The sequence below is a fragment of the Typopeltis vanoorti genome, chromosome 18 (genome assembly GCF_054136105.1).
Source record: "Typopeltis vanoorti isolate ZY-2024b chromosome 18, IOZ_Tvanoo_1.0, whole genome shotgun sequence".
In the NCBI taxonomy this organism is placed as follows: domain Eukaryota; kingdom Metazoa; phylum Arthropoda; class Arachnida; order Uropygi; family Thelyphonidae; genus Typopeltis; species Typopeltis vanoorti.
The window spans coordinates 25,140,315-25,152,509 of record NC_143566.1 but is presented as its reverse complement, the minus strand read 5'-3'; the positions used below and the strand labels follow the sequence as shown (position 1 = coordinate 25,152,509).

General features: G+C 35.0%; 1 protein-coding gene across 8 annotated transcripts in view; it reads right to left on the bottom strand.

Moving 5' to 3' along the window:
* LOC150096550 (serine/threonine-protein phosphatase 4 regulatory subunit 1-like) overlaps positions 1-12,195 on the bottom strand; it is a 536,793-nt gene that overhangs the window by 104,952 nt on the left and 419,646 nt on the right. For 7 of the 8 annotated variants that reach the window (XM_090408176.1, XM_090408177.1, XM_090408173.1 and 4 more), the window contains 2 exons: positions 8,324-8,518; positions 2,972-3,133 (listed from right to left, as the gene is read on the bottom strand). In XM_090408176.1, coding sequence (XP_090264302.1) covers positions 2,972-3,133; positions 8,324-8,518 — 357 coding nt within the window. The remainder of the gene's footprint in view (positions 1-2,971; positions 3,134-8,323; positions 8,519-12,195) is intronic. The other variant, XM_090408174.1, reaches the window with a different exon arrangement.

Here is a 12,195-nt window from a genome sequence, read left to right as displayed (position 1 = left end):
AGTCTTTGGTCAAGTGTTTTATTTCTAACCCAACTCTGATCCATAAGTTAAAATTGGTTTCAACACTGTCTTCTATACAGCTAATTTAGTGTTTTGACTAATCTCTTATTCCATATAAATTAATTCAGTTGACTTCCTACCATACCAGCTTCGTTGATTCTGTTGTCTATTTCCATATTTAATCTACCATCTTCATTAAAAATTGTGACTGGGTAGCTGAAATGTTTAACTTGTTCTATAGGTTCTCTATTCACAATGCAGTTGATATTTTCGATGCTTCTAGCTATTTTCATTGTCTTGTCATTGCCGATATTCATACCAAGTTCATTACAACAGTTATTCAATTGAGTCAGGGAATCCTGCAGACTTGTACTGGATTTATTTAAAAGTATAACATCTGCAAAAAGTAAAGAGCTGAAATTAACTTCTCCAATTTTGATATCAGGTTCAATACTGCTTTCCTTCATAATGTCATCCATACACATAATGAATAACAGAGGGGATAATGTACATCCTTATCTGACACCAGATTTAACAAACCATCTTCCTGTACTTCCTTCAATTCTAACTGCTGATTTGCAAAATTAAGTACTGCTTGATATAATGCCCCATCGACACCATATAACTGCAGTGTTTAGAATAGCTTTTCTCTTGGCATCGTGTCATATGCCCTTTGCAGGTCTACAAAACTTAAATACAGATCTTTCTTATATTCCCACAATTTCTCAATTATTTGTCGTAAAGTGAAAACCTAATCCTGACAGCCTCTATTTGGCCTGAATCCAGCTTGTTCTTCATCAAGCTTCTCTTCCACAATCCTTCTCAACTGTTTCTGAAGTATACTTGCATAAATCTTACCAGGAACACTCAGTAGGGAAATACCTCTATAATTCATACATTCAATTTTATTTCCCTATTTATATATGGGTACTAGGAGAGCTCTAGTCCAGTCATCTGGAATTTGTCCCTCTGTATGGATTTCTGAACTATGCAGTGCAGCCAATGCCAAACTTTTATAACATTTCAGCATTTCTGGTCAAATATCATCTACTCCAGTTGTCTTTCCATATTTCAGGCTTCTGATGGCTTCTAATATGGATATGTATTCCTGATTGTATGCCTGTTAAGTGTTTTTTTACCATTGTGATGTCAATGCTTGTTTCATTTAGCAATTTTTCGAAGTAATTACTCCATACATTAAGGATATCTTTTTTTTCTCTGGCTTTCATGTCACCTTTATCATCTATAATTCCTTTTACAGAACTTTTTCCTCCATTTCTGAGCTTTTTCAACAGCCTCCAGAATATTTTGCCACTTTCCTAATATTTATTTTCTATGTTCTTACCAGTCTTTCCATGACTTGTTTAGGTAGTTTTACAAAGCATTTAACTTTCTTACATTTGTTTCTGTATTCTCAAAGTGCACAAGCTGATTATTCGCCAGGAACTTTCGATATGCTTTCTTCTTTTCCTTCACTGCCTCTAACTTCCTGTGTCCACCATGGAGTTATGATTTTTCTATCCTTGCATACAACCACATGCCTCTCCAAATCAATCAATGTTTTCTTCAGGGCGTGCTGCTGAATCTCCAAGGTTTGGTTCCAGTTCTCAAACTCTTTCATTTTTTCTTGAATAACGTTTGTGTATTTTAGTCTACAATTCACATCACAGAGCTGCTCAACTTTTTTTCACTTTAAAACTTTCCTACATGTTCTTCTTTTCAATATGAAATTCAGTTTTATCCTGCTCAAGACTAAATGGTGATCGCTTCCAATTTCATATCCTCTGTACACTCTGGTACCGGAGAAAACATAAATATCAAGAATAACATAGTCAATGAGACTTATTATTCCTTGCCTCTTCTCTCCATGTGAATTTGTGCACATTTTTATGTCGGAACATTGTGTTAGTAATAACCAGTCCAGGGCAGAAATCCAATAGGTATTTGCCATTATTATTAGCTTTGCTCTTTTCTCCAAATTTTCCCAAAATATTTTTGTATGTCTGACAATCATTTCCTACTCTGCTATTTAAATCCTCAACAAGAACCAACTTTTCATTTTTCATTGTGTCAGCTGCTTTCTCTGAAATCTCATATAATTCCTCTACTTGTACCTTATTAGAGTGTTCATAGGCATAAATAAATGTCATTGTCCAGTTCCCGATTCTGATATTTGACCACATCACTCTACTTGATATTGCTTGCCATTCAAGAAAATTAGCCTCACATTTTGTGTTCAATACTATAGCTACTGCTTCGTTTCCTTGATTGTCATTGCCTGAATATAACATTTTTTATTTATGATTCGGAAAGATCTCACCATTGTTTTTCTTTTTTTTTTTTCAGTTACCCCTACTATGTTGATCTAGTATTTATCCAATTCTTCTGCTAGTTCCATTTCTTTGTCATTCAGGCTTCTTATGTTGATAGTACCAATCTTGAACTGTGGTGATGTTGAGTTGGGATGTGTTTCAGGATCTGTTCCAGTAGCTGACTTTTCACTGTTAGCCCTAGTTCCTGGCGAAAACAATGTGGGTCTTGTTTAACTAGTGACAATGCCCCAGTCAATATGAAGTTCTGTCATCATGTACCATCATTTTACATTGTGGTTTAAGCCAATAAGAATACAATTTGGTCAGCTAAATCCCAAATTACCAATCCATCCTCATTAGTTCTGTATCCAGGTAGATAACTAATAGGCTGCACCACGAGAAGGTGAGGATTGGACATTAGGTCAGAAGCACTGGTCAGTTCTCCGCATTCCTTTAAAGGATATGTGGAGGTCTCCTCTCAGTTATACAGCTTTGACCCCAATTTTAAAATTTTAAATACAAAATCTCCTTAAATCTTTTGCTTACTTCATATTTAACAAAGACTGTTACAAGAGATGATAAAAATACAAGGACAGCAATGGTGGGAGAGAGACTTTTAATATTAATAATGATTTTAAATCACTGAATTTAATATTTACCTTAAGAAACTCAAAGAGATGTTGGAGCAACCCAATTCTGACTTCATCCAGATCACGTAGGAATCCTGAAAAGACAGGAAGTAGATCTTTTGCTGTTAATTCATTCCCCAGGATAACAGCTAACTCATGCAAACTTGATGCTATTGTTCTTCTGACTTTCCACTATGAATAAGTGAATTAAAAAAAAAAAAAAAAAGAAACACTGAAAGCAGATCTGTGATTGTTAGTAAATAATGAACATGCCATTGAAATCATTCATCAGTGCTTAATGTAATGTTAACTTTCAATGCTAACTAATAGCGTAAGTGAAAAAAATATCTTTAACAAACACAGGTTGTAATAAGTTTTTTTTAACAAATGTTATGAAGTATCCTAAATATTATTATATAATCATTTCCTGATATCTAATAATATATAAGTACCATATATATGATATTTAAGGGATGCAGAAGATCCTATGAGAGTATAGGTCTGTTTCCTGATATCCTGACAACATCTATTTTGCTAACCTTTCCCTTCCTTTCTTTAAGTGACCATTACACATTTAAGATTGGTGTGGTTCTTGTATTATAACTTTTAACCCCCCCCCCCCACTGAGTAAATTTGATGCTTAACTTTTCAGAGGCCCTTGTAATCATGCAAGGTCCTAAGTTACAGCTTGTCTAGCTTATATGTAAATCCAGCCATTCTGTTCACACATTCCTAAAAGCTAATGTTTTCCTTTCTATTTTCTTAAAATGTTAATATGATTCTGAAATTAGTGCCATCTCTTCAATCCTCTAATTTTCCTCACAACTCTCATATCACTTCAGGTCTTCAAATCAACAGTTTTATATCTAACTCAGCTTTCATATCTAAGTTAAAATGGTTTAGATGCAATCATACATAATGTTAGTTTAGTGTCCTTGCTAATTTCTCTATGTTATTCTATATAAATTTATTCAACCAGCTTCCTACCATACCAATTTTCCATTATTGCTGAAAACTGTCCCTATTTAGATGAAATAGGAACAGTTTCCCTATGGCTTCTGAGAATGCAGAAGCATTCTCATAATATCTCATCTAATAACCCCTCTCCTCAATTTGAAGCAATGAATATAGCTACATCAGAAATGCTACCTAATATAACAATAACCGCAAAAAAGCACTTCTTTTCAAATATGCAATATTTTCTCTTACTTCACAAGATAATTTCTTTAAAACCAAATTTCCTTCAGAATAGTTTTTTTGTTTACTCCCACAAAAGCAAAGTGCTCAATATTATTTCTTGCTATTTTTGCCCTAATTGAACATCAAAAATAATTGTAAGAATGGCATTATTAATATTACTTTAGATGCATGTTACTGAAAGGGATTAACTAAGTCATAATAATTTGTTTCATAACTTTTTATTTCAATTAATAATTCAACTGGAAGGCTTCAAACATACCAGGTCATTAGTAAAATGCTTCCAAAAAGATAAGTGTTACTGTAATTTGAAATACTGATTACATTATAGTAGAATATTGTTTGTTTTTGATAGCTTAGTGTATCTATCTGCATGATTGTGAGGTTGCTACAATTTTTTTTTCCCTTTTTACTGAATTTTGAAGATTACCTAGAATGAAACAATATTGTATGAATGAGATATGCATACCATGCAATGCAAAAATAAAATGTAATTAATAATGTAGGATTTACTGAAAATGGTTTGTTGTACTGAGTGAAACTTGCATGAGTGGCAAAAAGTGAATATGTTTGTAGAGAGAGAGACTAAACAGGAGACAAGAGAAAGTATGGATTTGTAGAAAGTATAATATTTGTTAGATTAAGTCATCCACAAATGAAAACAGACTTACAGCATGAAAGCTAGCATAAATGTGAGTGCAAAACACTGTGGGAGCAAAAGAACATACGAATGAAGAAATGAAAGTTCGAGATTATAGCAGTGAAGAATGTTGAAAAAATGAATAAACAAAAGTGAGGGAGTAAAAGAAAGGAATGGCAGAATCAGAAGTAGTCGGATTGCAGGAACAAGAGAGCATACAACTGCCAGAATGCAAGATTTGAAGAACAAGTTGTTCAGAATGAAAGACTGCAAAAAGATAAAATGAAGGAAATTAGAGAAAAAGAGGTGACAAATGACTCAAGAATAGTAATGTATAGAAATTCCATTATTAGAGGTGTGGTTAATGAGAGAGTCCACAAGGTCTGTTTTCTAGGAAAGAGAAAAAGCAAAATAAATGATGCTTTGGATATAAGTAAACAAGTAAAAGAGTTAAAGGTGGTGAGAACAAATGTTTGATTGGACATAAGGAAGTAAGTGAGGAAAGTTATAATGACAAGATGATACAGCAAGTGAGAATCACAAATAGTATGCTGGCACAGCTGTGTGAGGAAAGGGAGTGCAGTTTGTAGATGTGGTGTAAGCCAACTGGAGTGACTGTTGATTGAAGGATGTGCTATGTGAGAAAGAGATCAAAAGAAGTAAGACATGAAATGAAGTGAAAGATAAGAGAGCGGATTGGATGAGACTGAAGTGCTTGTTAATAGTAATAGCAGTAGTGTGAGAGATGAAGAGAAAATGGGAATGTTCTTAAGAATGACAGGGAGATACGGAATAAAGAAAGTTAATATCAGAAGTAGTAGGGGATGTGTGTATGGGGATGATCAACATAGGAATAGAATGGCATTCAAGGATAGTTTAGGCCGAAGAGATAAGGATAAGTGGTGATAAAAGTAAATTGGACATGGGCAGGTATAGTAAGGAAATCACTACCAACAGATGGCATAGGTAAGACTGGTTACAGACCCCCTAAAAGGGAACTGCGGTGTTTACTTGTGAATGTCAGGAGCATCAGAAATAAGGGAGATGAAATTGTTCTTCTGATTAAGTTTATCTTTCCAAAGATTGTTGGAATAAGTGAAACATGGTTAGATCAGAATGATATCCTGATAGGAATGTGTTTTTTTTGTAAGGATAGAAAGGACAAGAAGGGGATGGTGCTGATGATATCAGTGGTAGAATTATGTCTACGTAAGATAGAGTTGTAAAGGGAGATAGTGGTAACAGTTTTGAAATGTATGGATGGTGTGAGGTGGTGGTTGACAGGAAGATATATTTAGTCAGATGTTGCTATAGGTCAGGGAACGTAGAGTGATGATGAAGAAATGAACAGGCAACTTGTATTAGTAAATAGAGCACAAGCTAACTTATTTGCCAGGAACTTTTGATATGCTTTCTTCTTTTCCTTCACTACCTCTTTAACTTCCTGTGTCCATCAGGGAGTTCTGATTTTTCTATCCTTTCAGACAAATCACCACATGACTCTCTGGCTAAATCAATCAGGGTTTTCTTCAAGGCTTACCACTGAATCTCTAAGGTTTGGTTCCTGTTCTCAAACTCTTTCATTTTTTCTTCAATAATCTTTGTGTATTTTAGTCTACAGTTCACATCTAAGAGCTGCTCAACTTTTATTCACTTCATAACTTTCTTACATGTTATTCTTTTCAATACGAAATTCAATTTTATCCTGCTCAAGACTAAATAGTGATAACTTCCAATTTCAAATCCTCTGTACACCGTGGTGTCCTACACCAGGGAGAAAACATCACTATCAACAATAACATAGTCAATGAGACTTTTCTTATTCCTTGTCTCTTCTCTCCATGTGAATTTGTGCACATTTTGATTGGAACATGGTGTTAGTAATAACCAGTCCATGTCCTGAGCAGAAATCCAACAGGTATTTGCCATTATTATTAACTTTACTCTTTTCTCCAAATTTTCCCAAAATATTTTTGTGTGCCTGACAATGATTTCCTACTCTGCTATTTAGATCCCCAACCAGGGCCAACTTTTTGTTTTTCATTGTGTCAGTTGCTTTCTCTAAAAGCCTCAAAAAATTCCTCCACTTCTACCTTAGTAGAACCTTCTTTCAGACCATAGGCACAAATAAGTCTCATTGTCCAGTTCCCCATTCTGATATTTGCCAACATCACTCTACTTGAGACTGCCTGCCATTCAAGAAGATTAGCCTCGTATTTAGTGTTGAATACTATGGCTACTCCTCTTTTCCTTGATTGTCATTGCCTGAATATAACATTTTATATTTATTGCTCAGAAAGATCTTACCAGGTTTAGTCTTTTTTGTTTTAGTCCCCCTATTATGTCGATCTGGTACTTATCTAATTCTTCAGCTAGCTCCATTTCTTTGCCTTTCAGGCTTCTTATGTTGATAGTACCAATCTTTAACTCTGGTGATGTTGAGTTGGGGTGTGTTTTCAGATTTGTTCCAGTAGTTGACTTTTCGCCCTGGTTCCCTGGCGAAAACAATGGGGGCCTTGTTGAACTGGGGAACACCCCAACTGGCATGAAATTTTGTCATGTTGTACCATCATTTTGTATTTTGGTTTAAGCCAATGAGAATACAATTTGGTCGGCTAAATCCCAAATTGTTTGTTAAATCCCAAATGCCCATCCTTGTTCGTTCAGTATCCAGGTAGATACCCAACAGGGTGCACCACGAGAAGGTGAGGATTGGACATTAGGTCAGAAGCCCTGGTCGGCTTTCTGAATTCCTTTAAAGGCTATGTGGAGGTCTCCTCTCAGTTATACAGCTTTGACCCTTTAGCACCCCCACCTTGGGTGTATATATGTTAAAGTTACCAAGAAATTTTATATACTTGGTTTTAATCCTTTTCCCAAGTAAACAAAATAAAGTTTTGCATGTTTCCCAGGTCTGGCTCCCACTGAAGAAACATCAATAAAGGTCAAAACCAGTCTGGGTAGTGGCCCCTTCTCATTATGCAATGCATTATACACGCCTAAAAGGGGGGATTGCTTTGCATTATGGGATACATACTATGGCAAGTGATACGAAGTCATTAGCCTCTATATACAAGTAGCTCAGACTTAAATATATTTAATGTGCAAAATTGTGTTTTGCATTGGGAAAACCAAGTATATAAAATTTCTTGGTATCTTTGACACACACACACACACACACACACACACACACACACACACACACACACACACACACACACACACACACATTCAGTTTTGCCTGCACCTTACACTTAAATATCATTAAATTAGTTTCTAGAATATTAAATGTCATTATGGCACTGACAAAAAACATTACTTCACCCTAAACTTCAAAGCATATCACCTCAGTTTTATGAAGTGTGGAAATGTTTGCAAAAAATATGTACAAAAAAAAATTCTTCTCAATAACATTTTTAAAATTAAAAACTGGCATAGAACTAAAAATTCCAGATTCTAAAACAAATGGCAATTAAAACCATTCACTCTTTATGAATAAAATTTATAAACAATGTGTACTTCAAGAAATAAAAGGACTAACTCACATTCTGCCATACCTGCATGTCTGATGATAGCATCTGGTACGTCTGCCTCAGACATGGCCAATATTTTCGACCTAGTGTCAGAGCAACTGCAGGAAGACTGTATGCACAATGCCGATTAATCTCATTATCTAAATTTTGAGATGCAGGATCTGCCATAGCTGTATAGCTTTCTAAAAGATTAGGAGGAACTATATCCTATATAAAAATTTGAAACAAAAATAAATAAATAATAATAATCATTTGATGTGTATGTGTGCTATGTATGACACTTGCCAAAGTGAAACAAATAAAGTTCAAACACAAGTTCAAATCCTGACCATGGCAATGGTGTTTCTGAATGGCTATTGGTAGATGAATTTTATTGCCCAATGTGACACCACACTCCTGAATTTCTGTGTCTGGTCTCTAGATTATGCAAAAAATAAAGAAAGAAAATATAAAACATAAAAAAAATCCTCAGCCTACCCACAGGACTAATTGTACTACAGGATTAAAATCTTTCAAGAAAGAAAGTCACGTGACAAAAAATCTAACTGCATATTCAGTGAGTTGTATCATCATTTAAACTGATTGACAAATTGATTTACAATGTGAAAAGTCAGCTACTGGAGCAGACTCAGCAGATTCAAGATGAACACCAGCAATGTAAGAAGCATCAAAGGAAAAAAGTGGAAATGACAGAAGAATTAGAGAAATGTAATGTCAACATAATTAGTATTACTGACACAAAATAGACAAAAACAGGCAAAATTCTTCTAAATAACAAACAAGATGTTATATTCAGGAAATAGGGATCAGAAAAAGGAAGGAATAACTACGGTATTCAACAATAAACGAGGATCTTGAATAGCAAACATCAAATAGCAACATGTTGTGAGCAAATATTAAGATGGAGACTTTGACAACAAGATTTATTTACATCTGTGTTCTATTAAGGAAGAGTGAAAGAATTTTTCTTAGACACCAGAGAGGACAGCTGATACAAAGAAAAAGTTGGCTTGATTGGAGATCCAAACAACAGAGTAAGAAATGAATACCAGACCTACAGAAATCTTTGGGAAAGCATTTGGAGAAAAGAGCAAGGGTAATAAGGTTACAATAATGGTAAGCACCTCCTAAATTTTTAGTTATGACTTGTTCATGTTTTAAACAAGTCATGTTCAAGCATAAAGATGTCTTCTCTCATGTGAATTTGTGCAAAAGAAATAAGAAAAGTCATTGGTTAGGCTATTGTTGATGGCAATACTTCATACTTTCCACTGGTTCAGGACAAGAGCAGATGGGAGATTTGAAAGAGAAAATGATTGTCATTTAGTTTTGAGGAAGAGGATAAAATTGAATCTATTAAAAATAAAAGTGTGCAAAAAGTTTTAAAAATAATCAAAGTTGAACAGCTTTCAGATATGAACTGCACACTCAAATATATAAACATTATTTCAAGAAAAATAATGTTGGGAAACAAAAACCAAACCTTGGAGAGACCTGTGGCAAGTTTAAGAAAATGCTTTGTGGACTGATACAGCCAGAGAGACACATATGAAGTCATCTGCAAAGACAGAAAAATCTAACTCATGACAGGCTCTCAGGATGCTAAAGCAGCAATTAAAAAAGAAAACTTATCCCAAGTTCCTAGCAAGTAAGTCAGCATTTGCTCTGAAAGAGTAATTAGAAAAATGGGAGAAAGCAAACAGTGTAAAAATAGCCAAGCAGGGGAAGATTTTGGTAAGAATGCAGAAGATAAACACCAGAAAGAGCAGTGGCACACTCAGGATTTAATCTTCAAGGGAGCCGAGCATTCAATATTTAATCGAGAGGGTGAGTAGACGATTTGAGAATACGCACTACGCATTGCATATAAGCTATGACTGAGCATCTGCCAATACATGATACCAGTGATCTCCTCTGGCCTGGCACGGTCAAACGAAGTTGAGCCCGAGCACTACTTCGTTTGCCTTGCGTTCACAGCGACCAGGATTTCCGAGCGCAATAGAGTATTCCCACCTTATGTGACCGCTAATTCATAAGTAGCATAGAAATAGAAGACACGACACAGCATAAATTTTTTTAAAAAAATGAATTTTAATTAGGAAAAGATTTTTTGAAATTTTTCTAGAGTTTTTTCCTTTTTCTTTTAGGGGGAGCCAGGGCCCATGGCCCCCCTCCCTGGGTGTGCCAATGAGGAAGAGGAAGAAGTGTTCTGGAATATACTGAAAAAAAAAATGGAGAAAAGAAGACAGTAAAACAAATTAAAGATAATACAGGCAACATGAAACCTGATAAAAAAAATTCTAGACAACTAGAGGAATCACTTTGAAAAACTACTAAATGAAACAGTAAGTTACAAAACAGCAGTCGCAAATATTCAAGAGGGCTGCACTAAGAAAGAAGTACATCTCAATACCTAACATATTGGGAAAAGAAAAAAAAAACTGAAATGGTAGAAAGGCAACTAGAGTAGATAATATTTGATTAGAAAGGCTCAAATATGGAGGTATAAAATCCTTTCTTTTAAGCTTACACGGTGATCCAAATGCATTTTTGAAAATTATAGAGACAACTACCATGTTTGAATAAAAACTTTAGTTTAATATAACTAAAATCTACATTCGACGTTTTGACCTTTATGTCAAGGTCATCTTCTGGAGCATACAGCTATACACAGAAAACAAGCTACACTACAATCAAACTGGTTTGTTAAAGATACTGACCAACCGCTACAACAATTGTTGGCCTAACTTCTGGTGAAAAAAATAAAAAATAAAAAATTATACATCAACGCTCTTTGGTTGTAGAAATACATTGAGTGCAACAACAAGTATCTATCTATATACATATATTAACATCATGATTATACTTGTACATTCCAGCCAGTTGGAATGGTTTCTAATACTAGCTGAAGATTGGTTAGAGTCCTGACTTATGCTGGATCTTATATATTAGGTAGGCTGAATATGTGCCATCCAGATCCTTGGAATTTTCATGCCATCTTTGTTGTTGATATTTGGGTGGTTTATCAGGATTTCGCAGGCTTTCTTAAATTTCTTTTCATACCAGGTTTTTGTGTGGTGTAAAGAGCGGATGCTTTTCCAGTTGATTTGATGTAAGGTGTTGAGCGCGTGGTCTGAGAGGCCTGCTTCACCATAATGGTTATATTTAATGTGTCTAATGTGTTCTTTCTTGCGTATGGAGATTGTCTGTCCTGTTTCACCAATGTATGGTGAGTTACAGGTGCAGCGGATGCAATAGACTCCAGGATGTGCTAATGTGAGGAGAGGATCCTTAGAGGAGTTGAATATGGTTTTAAGTTTAGTGGGTGGTTTAAAGGTGGCATTAAGGTTATAATGTTGTAGGATTCTGTTGATTTTTTCTGATAACCCTTTAATGTATGAGATGGCTATGGTTTTACTGTAATCTGGATTCGTTTTTGTTGTTGTTTTATGGAGTATTTTATTACTAGTATTTTTGTTATAGCCATTATTTATGAATGTGTCGCATGATTTTTAGTTCTTGTTTTAGGGCTTGTTGGTTAGAGCAAATTATTGTAGCTCTGTTTTTAAGGGTGTTAATTGACTCCATATTTTTGTGATGGGTGGTGGTATGAATTAGCATGTATGTATTGGCCAGTGTGTGTCGGTTTTCGGTAGACCGTGAAGGATAGACTGCCTGAAGGAAGATGTGCGACTAGTGTGTCTAGGAACGGGAGCGAATTTTGAATTCCTCTGAAATATTCTCATTAGTTTTATTTCTCTTTTTGTAAGCAAGTAGTATAAATGCTCTACTCCAATCATATGAAATTTAACTCTCTGACCAGGCCTGCTGAATTAAATTTCATATGATTGGAGTAGAGCATTTATACTACTTGCTTACAAAAA